The sequence below is a fragment of the Phodopus roborovskii genome, unplaced genomic scaffold (genome assembly GCF_943737965.1).
Source record: "Phodopus roborovskii unplaced genomic scaffold, PHOROB, whole genome shotgun sequence".
NCBI classification, from domain to species: Eukaryota; Metazoa; Chordata; class Mammalia; order Rodentia; family Cricetidae; genus Phodopus; species Phodopus roborovskii.
The window spans coordinates 24140157-24161702 of NW_026126563.1; the positions used below are offsets into that span (position 1 = coordinate 24140157).

At 42.5% G+C, this 21546-nt stretch overlaps 1 protein-coding gene across 1 annotated transcript in view; it reads left to right on the forward strand.

Annotated features, from left to right (window-relative positions):
- Positions 1–21546, forward strand: part of Fhod3 (formin homology 2 domain containing 3) — a 397434-nt gene that overhangs the window by 228398 nt on the left and 147490 nt on the right. The window contains exon 6 of the mRNA XM_051202091.1: positions 12254–12348. Coding sequence (XP_051058048.1) covers positions 12254–12348 — 95 coding nt within the window. The remainder of the gene's footprint in view (positions 1–12253; positions 12349–21546) is intronic.

Consider the following 21546-nt stretch of genomic DNA (forward strand, 5'->3'; position numbering starts at 1 on the left):
TTCCCTTCAGGAAGGTCAGTAACTTCCTCAGAGTAACAGGGGGTTTATGTTGCCATACCAGTCCTTTTCCCCCTGGATCTATGTCCTTCAAGTTTTCCTTAATGATACCCTTCCCAGAACACAAAAGCCAGAGGACCACTCCTGCATGACTTTCTCCTCACATCTAGGATTCTGGTCCATCTTCTGCAAGCCACAGGTGTCCATGCACGCAGGTGTGTCTCTCATCCTCTTCCTCGAACCTTCTCTGGTTTCTCAGGCTCACAATAGCCACATGCTACTACGATCTGGGATATTTATGAACCCTGGCCTACTTGCTCAGGCTCAATCATCTTCTGTATTCCATGTCTCTTGGCTCTAGAAGATGAACCAGAAGGCAGAATGCCATTCATGGATTGATCCTTCTCCCAAATACACTTCCTTCTTGGACTCTCTTCAGTATGAGAAGCCACATTTACCAGGGTCACTGGTCAAGCCTTTGTCACTGACCCAGAATGCTGCCCCAGGTCCATGAGGGAAATGCTATGATGGCCTTGAGCAAGAGTGGGGGCGGGGTGACCTCTATCACCCTGGTCCCTGATGATCTGCTCTCTGTCTTTCCTCCTTTTCCTTTCTGGCTGAGTTACCATAGGAAGGTTGTGAATGCCCACAGGTATTTTATGGGCTGTAAGTCCTTGGTAATCATTACAAAGCAGAGAATTAAAATGACTGTTTTTTTTTTTCCATAGAGGATCTAGGAGGTTTTGGAGGCTCAAAACCCCATTTGGGGTTTTCCCTTATCTAAAAAGTGTGGGAAATATAGACTAGGAAAGATTGAGAGAGGCTGGGTACATGGATGCCATCGAGACCATCACAGCTTTGTATAGTGAGGGCATTTCCATGCCAGTGGCTGACGAGTCTTTGAAACCAACTGTATGGATGAGAATGGAATTTAAAGTGTTACTGATGGAGAGATGAGTGAAGAATCCAGGCATAGGTCAGCCCTCTGCATGGCTTTAAATGGAAGAAGAGGCTGAGCACTTGGTGCCATGACATCCCAAGGAAAGGAAGGTCGACCAGAAAGACCCATGTGAGGAATCTTACAGGACCCTTCCCCTCTTCCCACTGTTACTAATTAGCTCCTAAGTGTTCAGAGTCCCTTCATCCTGCTGTTTTGTCACTTCAGTTTTTCTTGATTTTTTTTCCTAAGGACATCAACATTCCAGGGTGGGACATTTGAATTGAAATTGGGACATTTGTATTGTAAATTCTGTTCAAATGCAAGCAGGGAACCCAGAACTTTGACACCTCATCGGAGCTCTTCGTGTGCTGATTAAATTCCTGTCTCCGGTCCAGAATTGGCAGCTTATTCCACTTAATTTTCATGGAGTAATCGGTGTTGAAAGAGTATTTCTTTGACAGTTGCCCTTGGGGAAAACTGGGCTGGGCTTGTTATTTTGGGCAGACAATTAAGAGGAAGAAAATAAAAATAATGTGAAATACAAGGTTTTTATTTTGTTCCAGAAATGGTTACAGAACCAGCCTCCTTTTTTTTTTGATATTTATAGGGGTGAGGGCTGATGAATAACAGAAATTAGAGTTGAACAAATCCACGTTAGAGTTCACAGTGAGTTTCAGTGGTCTGATTAAAGTAGGTTGGAGTCCCATCTTCAAGTCAGAAATCTTTTCCAGAAGTCAGGATTGAATCATGGTGTGTATGTGCATTGGCTCACACATTGCTCTCGGAGGTAGTCAGAGTCTCGCTCTATTCTAGTTGAAGAAAGCATCATCAGTCTTCATGTTTATACTGTCTGCCTTTTAGTAATATTTGTTGTCCAATTGTATGACAGCAGCCCTGTCTCTATGCCCATGGGCAAGTCACGTGACCCCACCCACATTCACCTGGTAGCTGAATGTTGTTTGTAGTTAGGAAATTTTAACTTTTTCATAGAATTTGCTTTTCTCTTGTAATTTTAGAAGAAATAAATAGGAATTGTTCAAGCTACATTGTCAAATGGTAAAATGTTTTATAGACTAGTTCTAGAACATTCTGTTACTTATCCAGGCCCATTTTGTACATTATATATTAGAAACTGAAAGAGTTTGATTGTAAGGTGGTTAGATATAAGAAAGAGGGGATTCCCCAAGTTCTAATCCCCCTCCCCTAGAATAGGGCTTAAAGCTACTTCAGATACTGAGGGGAAAGATGAGTTGATGCAGGGAAATGACCAGAGTCAGGGAAAGAGTTGCAACCAGATTTCATGTTTCTTCATGGGATGGATCTTCAGAAAATGCCAGGGCTTCTGTACTTTAAGGTTAGAGCTTTGTCCCTCTGATGTCAAAAGTTACCCAGCAGTCACTTGTACAGGCCCAAGTGAAGGTTTGGGGGGGGGCTTCGGACAATTTGAAATCAGCAAAGGTGGCCTCCAGCAAAAGTTGGCCTTCAAGTTCCTGAAAAGCAATGGTGACAACCACTGTAAGGAGTAGTTTTTTCCCCACCGCTGGTCCCACAGCCGCGCCACCCCAAATAACACACAGAGACCCTGTATTAGATATAATGCTGTTGGCCAGGTACTAGTTTCTTATCAGCTAGCTCTGTCTTAAGTATTAACCCATTTCTATTAATCTAAGTATTTCCATGTGGTCTCATCTTACTGGAGAGTGGGCCCGGACCTCTGTTCTCTTCGGTCTCTATATGCTGACTCCTCCCTACTACTCCCTCGAATCCTCCTTGTCTCCTAGTCCTGCCTATCTTGCTTTCCTATTGGCCAACAGTGCTTTATTCATTAACCAGTGTGAGAAACATATTTACAGAATAACATTTCTCATCAAACTACTGTTATTATTGCCTATGCCATAAAGAGGAGAAAAGGGGATGGAGAAATGAAGGCTCAGCCATTAAGAGAACAAACCTGAGTTTGGTTCCCAATACCCCTGGCTGATGGCTCACAGCTACTCCTGCCTCTGTCTCCAGAGAATCTAATGCCACCTCCTGGATTCCGTGGGCACCCCACTCACATGTGCACAGAGATGCATTTATACAGACAAGTAAAAAGAAAAAGAGATCTTTTTTTACAAAGAGGGAAAGAATGGATGTGGGCTTGATTAAAAAATGACCCGGGGCAACAGTTCTTTGTCAAGAAAGTTGGGTGCTTCTGCCAAGAAGGGATTTCCTCCTCACTAGGCCATGGCATTTTTGGTATCTTTGGCTAAAGCACATGAACAAGCAGGCAAACATCTAACTTTGGGTTGTATTCTTCAGTGTGTTCAGTGTGTAATAAGAAATTATTTTTTAAAAGAAAGAATCGGGACTACAAATGGAGCTTGGTTTTAGAGCACTTGCTAAGGTGTGCCAGGCCCTTGTTTTGCTACTCACCACTGCAAAACTTTACAGAATTAAAGAGGAAACTACAGCCTAGGAAAATGGCTTGAAGGGAAGAGTGCTTGCTGCAAAAAGCATAAGGTCTCCAATTCAATTTCCCCAAGAACTTCTGTAAAAATATAGATGCTTGCCTATAATTTTGGTGTTGTGGAAAGAAGCAGGGAGTTTCCCATGGGGGCACAGATCAGGTAGTCCAGCCATGTCAAGATCTGAGTCTAGAGAAAGATTCTGCCTTATCAAATGAGGTGCAATGTGATTGAACATGCTTTGACATTGGTTGCTAGCCTCTATGCGTACACAGGTATATTTGTGCAAGCATGCATATACTAACAAAATAAATAAAAATCAGATCTCTATCTAGTCTGTTGAGTGTGTTTTCTAAGTACTTTACATAAGCATAATGCGCAAGTACCCAGCTGAATATTAGCAGGCTCGGAATTAGAAACCCTAAGATATCAGATGAAGGCCCAGAGACAGGTTTCCAGGTGGTCTGAACAAGATGCAAGGAAGGTCAGCGGGTTGTGGGATGCAAGGCTGTGTGGAGACAGGAACTCTGTCTTTAGGCCAGAGTGGGACAGAGCCTTGTTCGGCTTCAGCTAAGATGTTTAACATATTATCTAGTGTGTGTTGGGAAGGGGGTGACAAACCAGAGTCAGACTAGCCAAGACCAGCAGCTCCTTTAGTACAAAGAAAGTGTGTCTAACCCATGGCCTGTGGTCCACATGTGACCCAGGATAGTCACGAGTGTGGCCCAACACAAAATCAGGAACTTATTTAAAACCTTATGAGATCTGTGCATGCATGCATGTGTGTGTGTGTGTGTGTGTGTGTGTGTGTGTGTGTGTGCATGCATGTGTGTTAATTTTGTGACTCAGTTATGCAGTGAACTTTATCGATGACCACATCTGTAGAAGTGCTAAAACATTAGACATACTTGACTTTTGTAGCAACAGTGAAAGCTAATGGGTGGCCGTGTTAGAAGGAAGAAAAGGTGGATTGCAGGACCTGCTGCAGAAGTGTTTCCCGACTTCTCTGGTGCTGTGATGCTGTCATAGGTCTGTCATGTGGTGGCGACCTCCAACCATAAAATTATTCCCATTGCTACTTCATAACTGTAGTTTTGCTGGTTATGAATCATAATGTAAATATCCGATATGCAGTCCCCAAAGGGAATCACTACCCGCAGGTTGGGGACTGTTGTGATAGAGGAAGTATTGAGGAGCGACTGGAGGTGGAGGGTGAGGAAGGAGATTGGGTCTGGCATAGCTAATTCCAAGCATTATCCTTTGAAGACCTGCAGGACAAAAACATGTACATAAAATACAGCAAAAACAAGAGCAGCCCTTTCCTCCCTAAGTACAAGACACTCTATTTCCCACGGTTTTATTTATTTACTAAGAGCAATAGATTGTTGGTTGAGACTAGTGGAATCGATTTCGCAACTCATTAGTGCTGTCTGAAATTGTAAGTATAGAATGGGCTCCAGCTGGAGCCTGGGTGGTTGAGGGCTGTGCTTTGTAACAGGAGCCCAGAGGGCCCCAGGAGGAGGCCGGGTGAGGAGGGTATAGAGTTAAGATGGAGGACAGTTGAGTCCCTCAGCACTACTTCCAGCAAAGCCCCTAGGAGTGACCTGAGCTCTGGACCAAGCTTACTTTTACCTGGAAGAAAGGGTCTCCAGCTGCAGGAAGGAAAAGAGAAGGGAAGGAGAGATAAAGAGGGAAAGGAGGAGGGAGATGAAGAAAGGAAGAGTGGCAAAGCAGAGGTTTAAACGGCGAGGCAAGATTCAGAGCGGCCCCCAGCCAAGGGCTCACTTGCCACCCCTGTCCACGGTGAGGCTGTGATACTTCCTCTAAATGCAGAGCAGGAGTTGTCTGGTCGTGGGTGAGATGACATAAACACACACAGCCCATCTCTTGGCTGAAAGCAACTGCTGTGCTGAGGGAAGAGACGTGGAACAAATATTTGAAGGCTTAATATTAACTGTTAACAGCAAATTGGGAAAAAAGTCTAGAATGTGAAATGGCCTCAAATGGATGGTGTGTTCATCAAACACTCAAATGCCTGTATTCTTAGTTCTCTGTGTTGCCAGTCCATAGTAATCCCTAGATGAGACCAGCTGTGGGGACTTAGGGAAAAGCAGGAGCCGGAGGATGCCTAATAGTCTGTTTAGGAGAGACATTGCTCACAAGAGGATGGGACAGCAACCTCTGGTGTGGAAACTATTACAGATGGACAAGTGGCAGAACAGGTTAAATATGCCCAGCCCTCTGGCTGGAAACCAGGAGAGCTTCAGAAGACTTAGAGATATCCAGAAGATACTAGAGAAGGTGTGTGTGTGTGTGTGTGTGTGTGTGTGTGTGTGTGTGTGTGTGTGCCTGTGTCAGATTTATATGGATCCCAGGCTTATCACAAGCTGTGTCTGAGTGAATGTATGTCCTAAAGAATTCGCCCGAGACTTAGAAATCTAAACAAGTTTAAATGGAGTCCAGGCCCCCACTGGCCTTTCTGTAATCCTCACACAGGACCAGACTTAGAGAGCCAAACAAAATAATCCTCAGCCCAGGTCCCACTCTGGCCACTCTACAATCATTTGGCAGAGCCAGTCCAGATACACAGAAAAGGCTAGAACAACTGCTGGTTTGGGAAACCACAGGCTATGAAAGGAAGGTCAAAACTGAGGGCCCAAACTGAGTAAGGAAAGCTGCCCGCTTAAATAAAATTCCAGTGTTTTCTGTGATACTTAAACAAAAGCCAAAGTTTCTTGACATAATTTTCAAATTATCCAGGATCTAAGCTAATGTTACTTGTCATACAATAAACTTGGAAAGTTTCATCTTGTTGGGAAATGAAAAACCAGTAGGTCCCAGTGCCAGGGTGATGCTGACATTGTGTTTGTGAAAGACTTAAAAAAAAAAAAACAAGAAAACAACAAAAAAACCCCAACAATATTATAAAAAGTGTTTCATGTAGAAGAAAAATAGAAAGCTCATGCAAAGAAGTATACCGAAAGAGTTAATCGTGAATCCTATAATAAACAGAATTAGTAACTTAGCAGATATCCTCATTAGCAGATAGACCTACATTCAAATATAGCAATATAACTATATGATATGTGACTAGCCTAGTCACAACATTAAAGGCAGGGTGTATCAGGATAGGCAAAAGAAGACTCAACTAAAATGTCATGAGAAACTTATCTTAGTATCCACAGTTCAAGAGCAAAGAGATATAGACAAAAAATACAGATATTAATAAAAATAAAGCAGAGAAGTGGCCACATCACTATGAGTAAGTAGAGTTGAGAGCAATGAATGGTGAAGGGGATGTCACTGTGACATAAGGACTGGTTCTTCTACACAATACGGCTCCAGCATATATGATGCCCAAGTGGAAAGAATCGGAATAGGAAATAGAAAAAATTCCATTTTATTTGCCAGTTCACTTTTCCCCGATGATCAACAGACCTGACAGAATGAGAATCAGCAAGGTTATCGAGGAACTGAACAGAGCCATCAGATAGCTAGCCCTGAGGGACATTTCCAGAGTATTCCACTCAGCTGCTGCAGAATATATGCATTTTCACAAACAGGCAAAACAGTCACCAGGATAGGTCATAGCCTGACTCATGAAACAAACCATAACAAATCTTGAAGAATTGGAATCAGATGATGTGTTTTCTGGTTGTAATGGAATTAAACTAAATCAGCAACAGAAAGATAATAGGAATATGTCCAAACCCTTGAAATTAACACACATCAGAGTCACCCATATGTCAAGGAGAAATTTTCAAAGGAAATTAGAAAATAGTTTGTACCAAATGAAAAGACACTGCATTAAAATTTGTGGTGTGTGATACACGAGAGAAAATTACAATGGTAGGGGCTTATGCTGGAGAAAGAAAACCATGTGAATCCTCAAATTAAAGAAAAAAAAACAGACTAAGAATAAAAATAATCTGAAAGGTAGAAGGAAATAATAATGGAAAATATTGAAATTGAAGTGTTAGAAAAATCAAGGGACAAAAAAGCTGGTTATTTAAAAAGAAAAAATAAAACTGATCAAGAATAATGGGACATGAGAGAAGACAGTTGCCAACAATAGGCAAGAAAGATATGACCTACAGTGCTAGCTGAGTAGCAGCCTCTCTAATAACTCTAAGGTTAAAAACAGACAGCTTAGAAAAACAGACCTGTTCCTTACCGACCACAAACTACCAAACCCTAGATGGAGATAGATAAGCCGAGACATTATAACTATTGCTAACTTCAAAAGAAAATAGCTTGCAGTTAAGTTTGAAAAAAAGAATCTCTAGGCCCAGATGGCTTCCTGGCAAGTTCTACCAAACATCTTAAGACAAAACAAAACCGCTGGTATAAAAATCTCATCCAGGAAAAAGGAAGAGAAACACTTCCCAGCTCATCTCATGAAGCCAGAGTCCCCATGATGTGAAAATCAGACAGGCAGGATGGTACAGACCAATATGTATCCCAAGCAAAGATGTGAAACTCCTTAACAAGATGATAGCAAATCAAATCCAGCAACACATAACAAGAATAATGCCCTGTGACCAAATGAGGTGCAAGGCTCATTTGATGCCTGAGATTCATGCATCATGAACCACTGTATAGGCAGAAAAACCATGTTCACGTCAGTTAACTTCGAAAAAGCACCTGACACAAGTCATCGTGCATTTGTGATCATAAAACCTCCCAGGATTCTGTTTAGAAATTCACAAAAACCTGCTTCTAACATCATAATTAACACTAAATATCTCAATGGACAGCCTCTTGACAGCTGGAACAGGAAAGGTGTCTACTTTCTCCACTCCTGTTGACTATTACCAAGTCTGAGGTAGCATAGGAAGGAAGGCTCAGGTATGGTTTGGTAAGGAGGAAACAACAACAATTTCTTTCACAGAAACATTATTGTCTGTGCAGGCAACGCAAGTAAGTCTACAGAAACAAACAAACAAACAAACAAACAAAAAAAGAGCTAAAGCCTCCTAGAATTAATCCACTGAACAAAATTATGGGATTCAAGATCAACACAACAAAGCCATTATTCCCATCTCCTAATAAGGGAATTATTTCCATTCTCCTAATGGGGAATGGAAAAACTAAAAGGCAAATAAACAAAACAAAACAAAACAAAAAAACCAACTATCTACAATAGCTTCAAAAGACGGGTGCTACTTATAAATTCAGGAAACAAGACCACAAAACACATACCCTATCTGTAGCTGAACAGTTGAAAGCAATCAGAGGAAATTCACATTAATGGACTTAGTGGATTAATGAATTGAAGTCTCACCTGCTAGAGGCGTTGTCTCAGAATTTATCCGTAAACCTCAACATCTCTGAGTGTTTGTCTTTGTGTGTGTGTATTGTACCTGCTTGTGTATGTGTTTTTGTGCTCATGTGCACATGTGTGTGGGCTGGAAGCTGCTATCAGGTATGGTCTAGATTGCTCTTCATTCATTCAGACAGGGTCAGTCAATCAAACTCAGAGCTTACCTATATGCTAGTCCAGCTAGCCAGTTTGCTCTCCTCTGGGCTGGCATTACAGGTGAACTTCCAGACACTTGTGTGCAATCTGGGAATCTGAACTCTGGTCCACAGGTGCCAAGCACTTTAACCACTGAATCATATCCTCAGCCCTATTGCAGGAATTTTTTTTTTTTAGTGATATAGACAAACTGCTTCCAGACTTTATACAGAAGTTTGAAAAGGAACGCAAACAGCCAAAACCACATTGGGGGGAGAGGAGTGGCATAGGATGGGTCAGGGTACACAAATGTAAAGACTTAGCTATAATAGAGATAATGTGATATTGGCAAATAGATCAATGGACAGAAACGGACCCACACAAACACAGCCTATGGACTTCTTCCTAACTTGCAAAAGCATTTAAACAAATAAAGTCTCTAACAAATGGCCTTATATCAATTGAGCTGTTAAGTGAAAAAGAACTTTAAACTTTGTATAAATTCAATCTCAAAATTGATCATATAGCTGACTGTAAAAACTAAAACATGACAGCTGTGTTAAGAGAAAAGCCTTGGAGACTCTGGGTCAGGCAGCAGTTGCTCCCTGGAATCCATGCTCTGCACCTGAGAGAGCTGAGCAGTAAAGGCCTCGGCCAGGGCAAGCTTGATGTTGGAGCATGTTGAGGGGCAATGATGTCTGGGCAGCATTCTAACTCAGCCCCCGCCAAGGCTCCGGAAAAAATGAGGCTCTTGTTACAACTGTGTTAGTTAGTTTTAGATACATGGAAGCAGAAAAAAGCCAGGAAGTTCCATCTGTGGTGAAACAAGGAAGGTTCCCAAAGGATCTCTTTTTGGGACTAGGATGCCCCCACTACCCTGTTCTGCCTGTCACCAAAAAACAAAATCAAAAGCAGACAAACAAAAAGACCAAAACGACCTGGTTCCTGTGAGCCAGACACAGGTGTGTTACCATGACATCTACTTTTTTCTACTTTTGTGTGATTTTGTTGTCAGGTTTCTGGCTGGTGAGTGAGTCTTTGCTTTTGATTCTTTTTGCGCTATCAGCTCAGTCGAGTCTCATTGGTGCCATCTTGTGTCTGGAGTGGGCCTTGCAGGAAGAAAGCTCCAGCATTTTAACATCTGCTTAGAGGGCAGGTTTTGGGTTATCCAGGTGTTAGGCCAAGTTTTTACATACAGACATTCCGGTGAGCCCCACCTCCAGTGTGAGAGGCGGATGCAATCAACCTTTAAACCTTCATCTGCTCATCCCTTTTTGTATCAGCTGCCCAGCTTCTCACATCTATTGTCCAACTAACCGAGGCCCCTAAGCAGTTTGGGTGGAAATCACCGTTCCAGATTTTGGGTGTGTGTGGGGGTGGTGAGCCTCATAGGCTGGACTTTCCAGGGGCTGTAGGGTCCACTTGGGACTGAACTTGCTGAAGGAGAAAATGAGTAAAAAGTTCCCAAACCACAAAACCCATCAAATCCTTCATTTGCCTTGATCTGGCCTTGGTTGCTTGCTTGTCTATTGCAGAAGAATAGTGACATGTGCAGTGAGGAAATACGAAAAGAGAAGAGAGCAAATGCCTCCTGTGTCAGCCCTTCCCTTCCTCCCCTCTGAGGTGCCACAGACAGAGCTCAGATCTAAGCAAGGCCCCTCCCACTGAGCCATATGCCACTTGTAATAAATTCTTCTTTTATACAAGCAGATTGGACTAGCTTGTTAAATTAAGAGAGGCTTAAAGTTTTATGCTTGCCTTTTAATTCTTTGAACAGAAACATTTTTACAGGGTAGGACAAGGCTTTGTTTTATTGTGTGTGCTGACTTGCGATGGGTGTTAGGTTTTACTTGTCATCCAAATGGCCCATTGGAGAACATTCTTGCTTCCTTATTTATGTGTGTGTGTGGGGGGGGTTGTTTTGTTTTATGTAGAGGCCTTTTAAGATTGGCTCTTCAAGCCATGTGAGGAAACATGTAAAGAGAACTTAGTCTCTTAGCACAGGCACCCAGAAGGCCAGCCATCCTGCCTGTTTAAAATCCTGCCTCTAATAAGAATATCTCCAGTGTTTGGATGCTAGCTAGAAGATGAACCTATTACATAATGTCTACTGTATTTTGAGTGTGTACCACAAATGCTTTTTTTTTAAGCCTTATGTATTCAGATGCAGCTTTTCTTAGAATGTCTGTCTGTTTGCTCCTTTGCTTGAAGGTAATGCTATTTTTTTTTTTTATATCACATGCACATTTGTCTACCTTGATCCCTGAACTGTCCCTTTTGGGGTTGTACTTTTTTTCAGTCAATGCCCTTTCATGTAGATTATTTTCTAAAACTTACATGCAATCTTTGTATAAAGAAAGTCTGTCAGTACATTAAAGTAATTACCCTTCAGTTATGGGATTAAAGATCATTTTGCTTAATTTCCAATTTTCAAAATAAGATGTTCTACTGAAAATGAAGTTTAAAAGGCTATTGATGCTGTGTTAACTGCTTATGGGTGAAAGATGGTTAGGATGGTTGGCACGAGTTAAGGAAACCTGCTTAATATGGACATTCGCCACATCCGTGCAGTGTCAAAAGCCAAAATTATTTTGATGTTAATGGAGCTGTTTAAAAACAATAGATGTACTTTCTTCTTGGAGAATGACAATAGAGCGATTATGTTACACTAAAAATTTAAGATTTGGAGTGTGACAGGTTATTCAGGGGTTCCACGGACTGTGTACACATGAAGTAAGTATTCTATCAGTGAGCTACAACCTCAGCCTTCTTTGCAATTTTTAAAATTTCAAGACTGTCTCACTAAGTTGGATACCCTGGCCTTGAACTTGTGCACTTCCTACCTCAGCTTCCAGGGTAGCTGGGATCACAAGTCTATACCTCTAGGCTGAGCCAGAAGGTGATTTTTTTCCCAGTCTGATATTTTCCATCTTTGAATTTAAGAAAATTCATAGTAACACTTAAATACAGTGTTGTTATTTCTCTAAGGGAATACAATTGTGTCCCCACCGGATAGTTTTACAAGACATAGGACCTGCTGTCTGAAGCCTGGGGCACTGGTTGTTTTTGGAAACTTTGTGTGCCCTCTTGGTTCTAGATGCCATCTTGTGTACAGGTTTGCCCTGTCTTGGACAACACACACATTAGAATGGAGAGGCCTGCGTTTGGACATCCAGATGCATATACCCATCAATCACTGTTTCAATGCCTTGGTTATAGGCTCCAGATGCCAGGAATAGCCCTGCTGCTTTTGGTTCTGAAATAAGATTCAGCCAATTTCAGATCTTCAGAGTTGGTTCCCAACAGCCGGTGACTTAACATGATAAAAATTTCAGTTTACCTTCTGCTCATTAGAGATTGCATTTCTATATTAACCCATAACATCTGCTTGTTTCTCTTCCCTGTCTGCAGCACTGGGACAGATTATGTTGTATGTGGATGGGATGAATGGAGTCATCAACCACAGTGAGACCATCCAATGGCTTTATACACTTGTTGGGTCAAAGGTAAGTCAAATTTTTCTTTCTTTTTGGAATATCTTGTTCCTTTTGCAAATCGTTGCCTTTTTGTTTAAATCCTTTCTGTGATGTTTTTGCAAACAGCAATCCTCTTCAGCTTTGCTCAAGTCCTATCTTGGTAGACATGATGAGTAATCCTTTGTAGGTTTTCAAGTGCATATCAATCATAGGTAGCTTATAAAGTTTTAATTCACTTCAAGTTTTTCTTCTCTTAAGCTGTAGTCAGGTGCCTTCAGCACTTTTGGTTTCTAATGTTTAATTAAAATATTATGTCATAGATAAAGTACCTGTGTACCCCTTATATTTTGTGACCTCAAGTGGTAGGACACTTCTGGTATGTAAGGCCATGAGAGCCCCCGATTCCATTACTGGCCATTGGATTTCCTTTCCCAGTGTTGTGATGAGAAAAAAAAAAAAAAAAAAAAAAAAAAAAAAACTCCCATTTCATAGTGGAAAAACTATTTTCCCTCAGGCAAGTGAAAACGTTTTCTTCCTCTATCTTTTTGGCTTTGTTCTCTATGGAAAACGGAAGTGACTATTTTGAAGCTAGTGTAAGCCGTCTTGGAAGTGGAGTGGAATGCTGGGTCTATGAGGTTGACTGGAGGGAGATTTGTATCTGGTCTCCTGTGGTGATGTTTTCTGTTTTCCTTGCATCTGCTTGGAGGCCTCCCTGGCTGATAGGTCTATCTGCAGGCAGGTCCTCCACAGCTCCCTGACTGATGCCCATGACCTTAGAAATGTAGAGAGGTGTGGAGACTTTTTGTAATATGTTTTACAACTGGATTAATACATCTTTGCAGCTCTGTTGTGGTCACTAGACTGATGTGATGGCATGGGGACAGGAAGAATCATGGGTGAGGACAGGGAGAAGGAGAGTGTGCCGTGGTCTGAGAGTACTCTCTGAACCCATGTGCTGGGAGCTCATGCAGCACTGTGGGGAAGGAGTGACCTTCTGTGAGGAGCACAGGTCAAGAGGGCTCTTTCCTTGGAAGTGGGTTGTTGCTGTTGTAGCAATGGCCTGGGAGAGTAGACTGGTTCTCTCTGCTTTTCTCTTATGTCAGGACATGACCTATGTCCCTTCTGGTCTGCAGTGACTAGTTTGCATCTTGGAAGTGGAGAGGATGACCTCTCTGGCATGTTCTATGAAGATCTTGCATGTGTCCCTACCTGTTAACCTATGCAGAATACAGTTCTGTTCTTTTAAAAAAAAAAAATCACCTTGTCTCAGGTGCTTTGCAATGGCAACACTAATGGAATAAGACAGGAGAAAGTTCCAGAGAAGAGGAAGGGTTAGAAAGAACTATAAACTATGGGGGAGGGGATAAAAAGACATGGTGGCTCATATCTAAAACCCTCAATCTTCCAAATATTGGGGTAGAGGATTACTGAGGAGTCAAGGTCAGTTTAGGTTATAGTGTAAGACCTTGGCTCAAAACCCCAAAAGGAAAAGAAAAATAGAAAAAGAGATGGGACAAGCAGGAGGTAGCAAACACATCTCTTAGCCACTGGCCTGTGGCATTACTGCTTCCTGTGATTTGTTGTTGTTGTTGTGTTTTTGTTTGTTTGTTTTGTTTTTCTTTGGACTCACTCTACAGGGTAAATTATCCGAAAAGGAGAACAAGGAGAAATCTGAATTGCATTTTAAACAACAAAGACACTCATAAAACCGGATACTTAGAAGAAATCAGCAGAGAAGTCATGCTTTCCCTGGCTGGCCCTCAGAGCCCTTGCTTTCTCTGTGATCCCATCTTAGGCTCTGTCTAGGGTTGACCAGTTGTCTCTTCCCCAACCTCTGGCTTCATTAGCACTAGATCACCCACAGCATGTGGATTTTGTTTCCACCTTTCATTTTTCCTAAGAGCTAGTCTTCAGTGCTTGCTGACTTCCAGGCATTGTGAGGCTGGGCAATAGGGTCTAGTGAGTTTGTGCCTTGAGGCCTGTGGTGCTGCTAAAAAGGGGATACTGGTGACACCTGAAGCTGCTGTCCCATTTGCTCTGGTATAAGACAGTAACTGGTATACTCAGCAGCTGAATGCACAAAACAAGCAGCAATGGGCAAGTATTTTTTGTTTTATTTTGTTTGTTTATTTTTCAGCACAGTTCTCCTGAGATGCCCCCTTCTCTACAAAACCTGCTGACATCCCTTCCTTCTTTTTCATCTGGGTAGTGAAGGATCTGGGAGAATAGGTGTCTCAAACTAACCAGGACCTTAGATTTGGAGAAAGAAGCCATAGTCTGTCCTCAGCACACAGATTAATCAGTGCCACCTCTGTAGGTTTCCCCAGCTCAGGTGAAGAAGGCAGGGAAGCTGTGTTCTTGCCTTTTCTGTTGCTGGATTCATGGCTTCTAAACCTGCAAGGTTTGCCTTGACAGCCTGCTGGCTTTGCCTTATACAGGCACAATGTTGATAAAGGAAGTGCCGGTTAGGAAAAAAACCCTGTTGTTCTGTTTTCATAACGCTTGATTTTCCTCCCATGAAAGGCAACAAGATGTGAAGTTGCTGCCTGCCAGAGGGTCATTATGCAATGCACATTTGTAGTTACTTGAAACCCCAGAGAAGAAAGCAATGCATTTGCAGCCAAATTATGACTTTTAAAAGAGAAAGCACAAAATGTTTTCAATAAAGTCCTTCTGTTTATGTGGGCCCATCTCTAAACTCCTCATGCAGAGGTAAGAGGTGGGTGCCCCCCACAATGACTTTTTAAGGGTGTATAGTTATTTTCTTTATGCATCTGGAATTCTAATTAATTGAGGTAAGCTGATTCCTCTAATTCTAATTAATTGAGGTAAGTTTGTGCAGCTTGGCCTGCTTCTCTGTCTTCCATTCTGACCCTGGGGGAGACCCTCATCTCCTTACCAAGGATGCTCTTGATGTTGCTATGGAAACTGCCCTTTCTGTATTCCTGTCTACCTTTTCTCACTCTGCTCTCTATTTCTGCCAGCCCCAGTGAATCTCATTCTTCCAGCTGTGTACTGGGCTGCTGACAGACATGAGTGCATTTCCTCTGCATCTGTGTGAAGATGGGCCAGCTGTCCTGCTCTTATATAACCCCCTGCTAACTAATTTAGGGAGGGATGAAAAGAGCACTGGCCATACTGTTTTCCCTTACACACGTTTATATTCATGATCTCTCTATGAAACCTCATTTGGATGGTGGAATGAACACAAGTCGGGCTGCATGGCATGTAGAACATAGGGTTGTGGGGGGAGGGAGAAGATGGGAGGGATGGGAGCAGTTTCTATAAAGTGATGGGCCCTAGGGAAGGGTTGCAGTCAAAGTGAGAAAGATGTGGAGACAGCTTGAGGAACAGTTCCTGAGACCTAGTTTCCTGGATTTACAAAAGTGGGTCATGTCTTGGAGTGGGATAGTGCCTCTGACAGGAACATGGAAGCTGATAGAAAGTTTGGAAATGACATTTTCAATGTTTTTTGATGGTTTCTCAGGAGATATGACTGAATAGCCCCTTGGTCTTGGAATAATAGTATTGTGTCATTGATAAGTGATTACTGGAATGGCCCACATATGGGAGACATAAAGAATTTCTTAGTACATAAAGTTATAGAATCCTAGCTGTGGCGAATGCTGAGTCATGTTGAAGTTGGTCTTTGACACTGTGAGCCACATTCCTGATATTTCTAAAAACAGATAGGATGTGGGTTTTGACTCAAACCTCATGGGACCTGGGGGTTGGTAGGAAATCATTCTTACAGGGGAGACATATTTATCTATGCTGTGTGTGTGTGCTGTTTGTCAGTTACTCTCATTTTACTCTCAATTTCACACTGGTGCTCTGAGCATTTAATGGTAGCTGTCAGGGACTGAATACACACACACACACACACACACACACACACACACACACACACACACACACACACACACAGAGCCCGGTCACTAAAGAGCTTGTGTGTAAGCTTAAGGACCTGAGGTTGCTTCCTGGGACCCACATTAACAGACAAACAACCAAACAACAACAAAAGCAAAACACCTTGAATGTGGTGGTGTGCTTTTAATCCCAGCACTGGGGAGGCAGAGACAGGAAGATCCTTAGGTTAGCCAGACAACTACCCTGGACTACTTGGCCAGTTTCAGGCCAATAAGAGACACCATTTCAAAGTATATGAAAAAAATAAAACTAAAGGTGAGTAACTCCTGAGTATTGACATGTGAGGTTGTCCTCTTGAATCTACATAGCGTCGTGTACACAGGAATATGCACATCCATCCACATTTTTAAATTAAAAATGAGAAGATGGCTCTCCTGTAAATCTATCCAAGCTACAGTGTTTGTTTTGTTCTCGATGTCACAGGGATATGATAACTAGTTCCTCCTTCTACTGGTCACTGCCTTCTTTTTGCAACTGGTAGAAGTTTTACAGTAGCAGTCTCCTGGGATAGGACATTTTCTTCCACAAATTTCACCTCTACTTTTAGCGAGCCTTTTAGCAGCAGCCCTGGGTGCTGGCTGAAACTAGCGTGGTAGTCCATTAAACTTTCCTGGCTTTTTCTCATCTATCACGCTTGCCAGTTCTTCTTTCCACATGTCCGTGACTGATGGTTGTGTATCTAAATGCAAGGCATTGCAATTTTCCTCGTCGATCAGACCACAGTTCCAGCCTCAAGATAATTGTGAATTCTGTCTTGGCCATTTATCATCTTAACTGTTAGTGCCAGTTTTATATAACATAAATTTAATAAGCTATGCCTCTTTATGATAGACCAGAATGCCGAGGGGGAGAGAGTGTGGATCAAGCGGCACAAACTGCATGGGGACGCTGATTAGTGGGGGTGTTTTAGGGTCACTGTGAGTGAGCAGGGAGCTGCCCAGCTGACCATCAAGCCACTCGTCTTTATTTTTCCCAGTGCCTTCTCAAAGTCTTTCTGAAATTGGGATATACTGCATCTCACAGCACATGCTAGGACTTTGGGGTCCAAAGCATCCTTTGCATGGGTTTGCCTTTTCATCTGTAAAATGGGGATATAGTCTGTAAGATGAGTAGATACAAGTGTGTAAAACTCAGAACACTGTTCCTGGTCTCCTGCCCTGTATTACTTGTTAATAGCTTTTCCCCAGAAGCCCACCCATCATCCTAATTTAGAGATGTTCTCAATTTAGACCACTGGGCCTGGTCCCTCTCTACCTCCCTCCCCCCTCCCTCTTTCCCTCCCTTCTTCTCTTTCTCTCTCTCTCCCTTCCTCATCCATCCAATTCCGGGGTATTTTCTTTAGGAATCAGTGGTGAGTTTAGAAAGCTGCAGGATGTCATTTTTTGGAGTCCATTTGCTCACATCTCCCTTTTGGTAGTTGCTATTCTTTCTGATTTCACACTGTAGGAGGCTTGTGTCAGCCCTAGCTCTGCCCCTGACTTGTCTGAGAAGTGCAGGTTCCTAGAGAGCAGCTCAGAGCTGGTCCTTATGCCTGCAGTTTCTAGGTCTCTCATGCTGTGGTGGCAGCCCCACACTTGGCTTTCAAGAACTCTTGAAAACCGTCACAGGTGAGCATTTCTTGCTGCTTGGCAGGGGAGCTCTGCCTTCCTCCACTTGGTCCTCATCTAGGCCATTGCAGACACCTTTCCCTCTCTGCAAAGACAATTGCCACCACCTCCCCACACACATTTCAAGCCACTTGCTTTCCTCTGCTCCCCCAGTTCCATAGCAGGCTCAATATCAGTGGTGAGTTTAATGATTACATGTTTTTTTCTTTTTTGCACATGGTTGTGTGCATATATGTGGGCATGCAAGAGTGGAGATGAGGGGAGGATGTTGGATATCTTCCCTCTATTGCTTTCCACCTTATATTATTGACCTCACCAGTTTGGCAGTCCAGCTAGCCAGCTTTCTTTGGGGATGCCCTAATTCTATCGCCTGCATCCTGAGATTTCAGATGGACCATCACAGCCACTCAGCCTTCACATCAGCATGAGGCTCCAAACTCTAGCCCCCGTGCTTGTGTGGCAAACACTGCCCACTAAGCCTTCTCCCCCACCCTCATCTGGAGATATTCTTGCTGCCAATCTAAAAGTGGTACTCTCTGCATCTAAGTAGGACAATATCCGATTATATATGTATTTAAAAACTCACACTGTAAACATATTTAACACCATGAAATCTGCTCAGCCATTGAATTCTGTATGGCCTAGCCAAAGAAGTTACCAGGATATTAGTCAGTTCTTTAAACTGTACCTGCTGTCTTAAATCAGTACTAGATTTGGAGCTTGTGTTTGTTACTTCCAAATGAAAAAACAAAAATATTATTTGGGAATGCTACCAAAATTAATGACAATGATTATCTTTGAAACCTTTCTATTTTTCTTTGATTTTTTTTCTTATATAGTAAGCTTTAAAAATATTCTAAACATTTTCTGTGTCACTGTAACTTAAAATATTATTTGATTCCTGTATAATAGTCTCTTGTATGACTGAGCTATGACTCATTAGAGCTCATTTCATGTTTCCAAGTCAATCCAGTGGCTTCAGATTGAACACTATATTTGAAGATATTTTAATATCATTAAAACCTGTTTAGTGAGTAAAGTTGTTTGAACTTTGTATTTGTCAGCATTCCATTACGTGGTATTTCTAGAGCTCCTTGCATTATCCCAGTGCATTCATATGCTATTGTCTGGATAACACTGTGGCTATAGAGCCAATGTCCCCTGTAGAGCTCACTCCTGGCTCCTCTGCCTGTGCACACCAAGAGTATAAATCCCAATGTACGTAGTTTTGTGCATGTGGGTGCACATGTGTGTGCTGGTGTTTGGAGGCTAGAGGTCAAACCTTGATGTCATACCAGTCTCTCACCAAGTAGACTAGACTAGCTGGCCTCCTAAGTACTAGGGTTACAAACAAGCTGCATCTTCCCCTTTTATTAGCATAGGTTCTGGGGATTGAACTCAGGTCCTTCTATGTACACAGCAAACGAGTTACCACCTGAGCCACTCCTCTAGTGTCATAGCATATTTGGTTGCTTAGATGCCCCAGTAGGAAATCAGTGTCACTGGGAGAGAAGAGTGGGTTTCAGATCAGGTTTCACAAGCCCTTGCTTTCAGAAGATAGCAGAGTGAAAGGCCTGAGAATGACGCCAGGCCTTAGAGAGTCAGCCAGCAGAGGCCCCGTGACAGAAGTATCGCTGCCTTAGACCATGGTGTGCTTCCAGGACCATATTTGGGTCTACCCCACTCTCAAGAAGCTTCTCTATAATCTAGCCTTGCTGCTTTGTCATTCACAAATATATTTTCCCCATAAAAACCAGAAACACAAGGAGAAAGAGTCAGAATTGGTGGCTTGAACCTGGGAACACATTTGGAAGCATGCAAAACCTCAAGTAGCCAGTACACCCTTTCTCCAATGAAAATATTATCTTCCAGGATGTTAGAGGGACCAAAGGACAACAGTCAGGTAGTTCTGGAGGCCATCCCAGGAGGTGCCCTGCAGACTTGAGTTCCCTTTGCCAATGCTCTTAGCCTCCTCTCCACCTCCCCCAGGTCTTTGTCTCTGCCTGGCACCCTTATCCACTCACTTTATGGAGACTGCTGGCAACCAAGTTCTTTCTGACAGCACATTCTCTGTGCCAGGCTTACCTGCTGTCTGCTGGCATGCCTCCAGGGCTAGTTGTTTGTAAAAAGAAAGTTCTTTTACTTGGGAAATATTATCTATCATATTTCCACAAAGTGTACCTTTTGAGCCAACAGGAAAGATGGGGCTTTTTACTGGCTAAGGGCAAGAATCTATTAGACCTGTTTTCCTTTGGTTTCATTTAGAAACTGGCCATGTAACAAGTTATTTTAGCTTTCTAGAATGTGAGGTTTTGTACCCCAAACTGGGCATGCTGCTTCCTGTAGAAGCATCCAACCTTGTTAATTTCCTTCAACCAATATTGCATTCTACAAGCATAACAAGATGCCCCACGGCTGGCATGTTCATGCAAGGTTTTGGTATCCATTTCTCAACAGTGAAGGAGGGAGTTAATGTTATTTTATTAATCGACCCTTTTTATTTTCCCCACATTTTCTTTGTTATGTGTGTGAACATGTGGGTATGTACATGCCATGCACATGCATCCAGGTCAGAGGACAACTTGCATGTGTCAATTCTGTCCTTCCATCATGTGGGTACCAGGGGGTCAAACTCAGGCCATCATGTTGGGTAGCAAGCACCTCTCTATGCTGAACCATCTCTCAGGCCCTCAAATGATGACGCTTTGCAATGACCCTGAGTATCTGCTGGGAAATGTAGCCAAGTGGATATTTTCTGATGTTTGCACACTTCTATTTAAATAAAGTTCAAGCTAAACTCCAATTAAATAAATCATAATACTTTGTAACTCTTTGTTTTTATCTTCATCATCTTTGGACAGCTTGCTCTGTTTTATTTTGCACATTTTTTTTTATTCACCGATCATTACCTTCACTAGCTTCCCCGGGTTAATTCACTGTTCACAGAGTTGGTTTCCTTTCTGTAGACTGCACTGTCAGAAGCAGGTAGCTGTCATTCTGTGAGGCCACAGCACAGGGACTTGGTGCAGGTGACTTCCTGTCCTGGCTGATGTGCCAACCCTGGTGATTTATTCCCCATAAATCAATGTGAGCCAAGGCCGGGGGTTCTGTGCCTGAGGTATGGTGTTTAAGCTTCTGCTTTATGCCTGATAATTGCCCGCACCATGTTGCAGACAGTCTGTAGACATTAAGAAGGGAAAGATCGTGGAGCCTGAGGTTTTTGTTGAACCATTTAATAATTATAAAGACCCTTGGGCCTCAATTTGAGCTGCTTGCTTAGAAAGTCTCAACTTGAGAATAGAATGTTAGAATAAGATGTCAAACACTGAGTCTTAAGGATGCATTGCTAAGGGGCTGCCTTGGAAGGGGGACAGGGTCTCACTCTGTTGACCAGGCTGATCTGGAATTGACTTGAGCCCAGGCTGCCCTCAAACTCAGCGGAGATCCTCCTGCCTCAGTGTCCAGTGTTGTTATTACAGGAACTAGCCAACATGTCTGGTGATTTTTTTTTTCTGATACCTACTCTGTTCCAGAGTATAGGCAAATGTATAAACAGGTTGGAAAAACTTAATAGATCAGGTGTCTTACAATTTCTAATCTAGTTTAAAGATTAGCACCTGTCTGCATAGCACACAGCTATGCTACTTTAGAGGAAATGAAATAAAATCACATGTACTTTTCTAGACCTTTT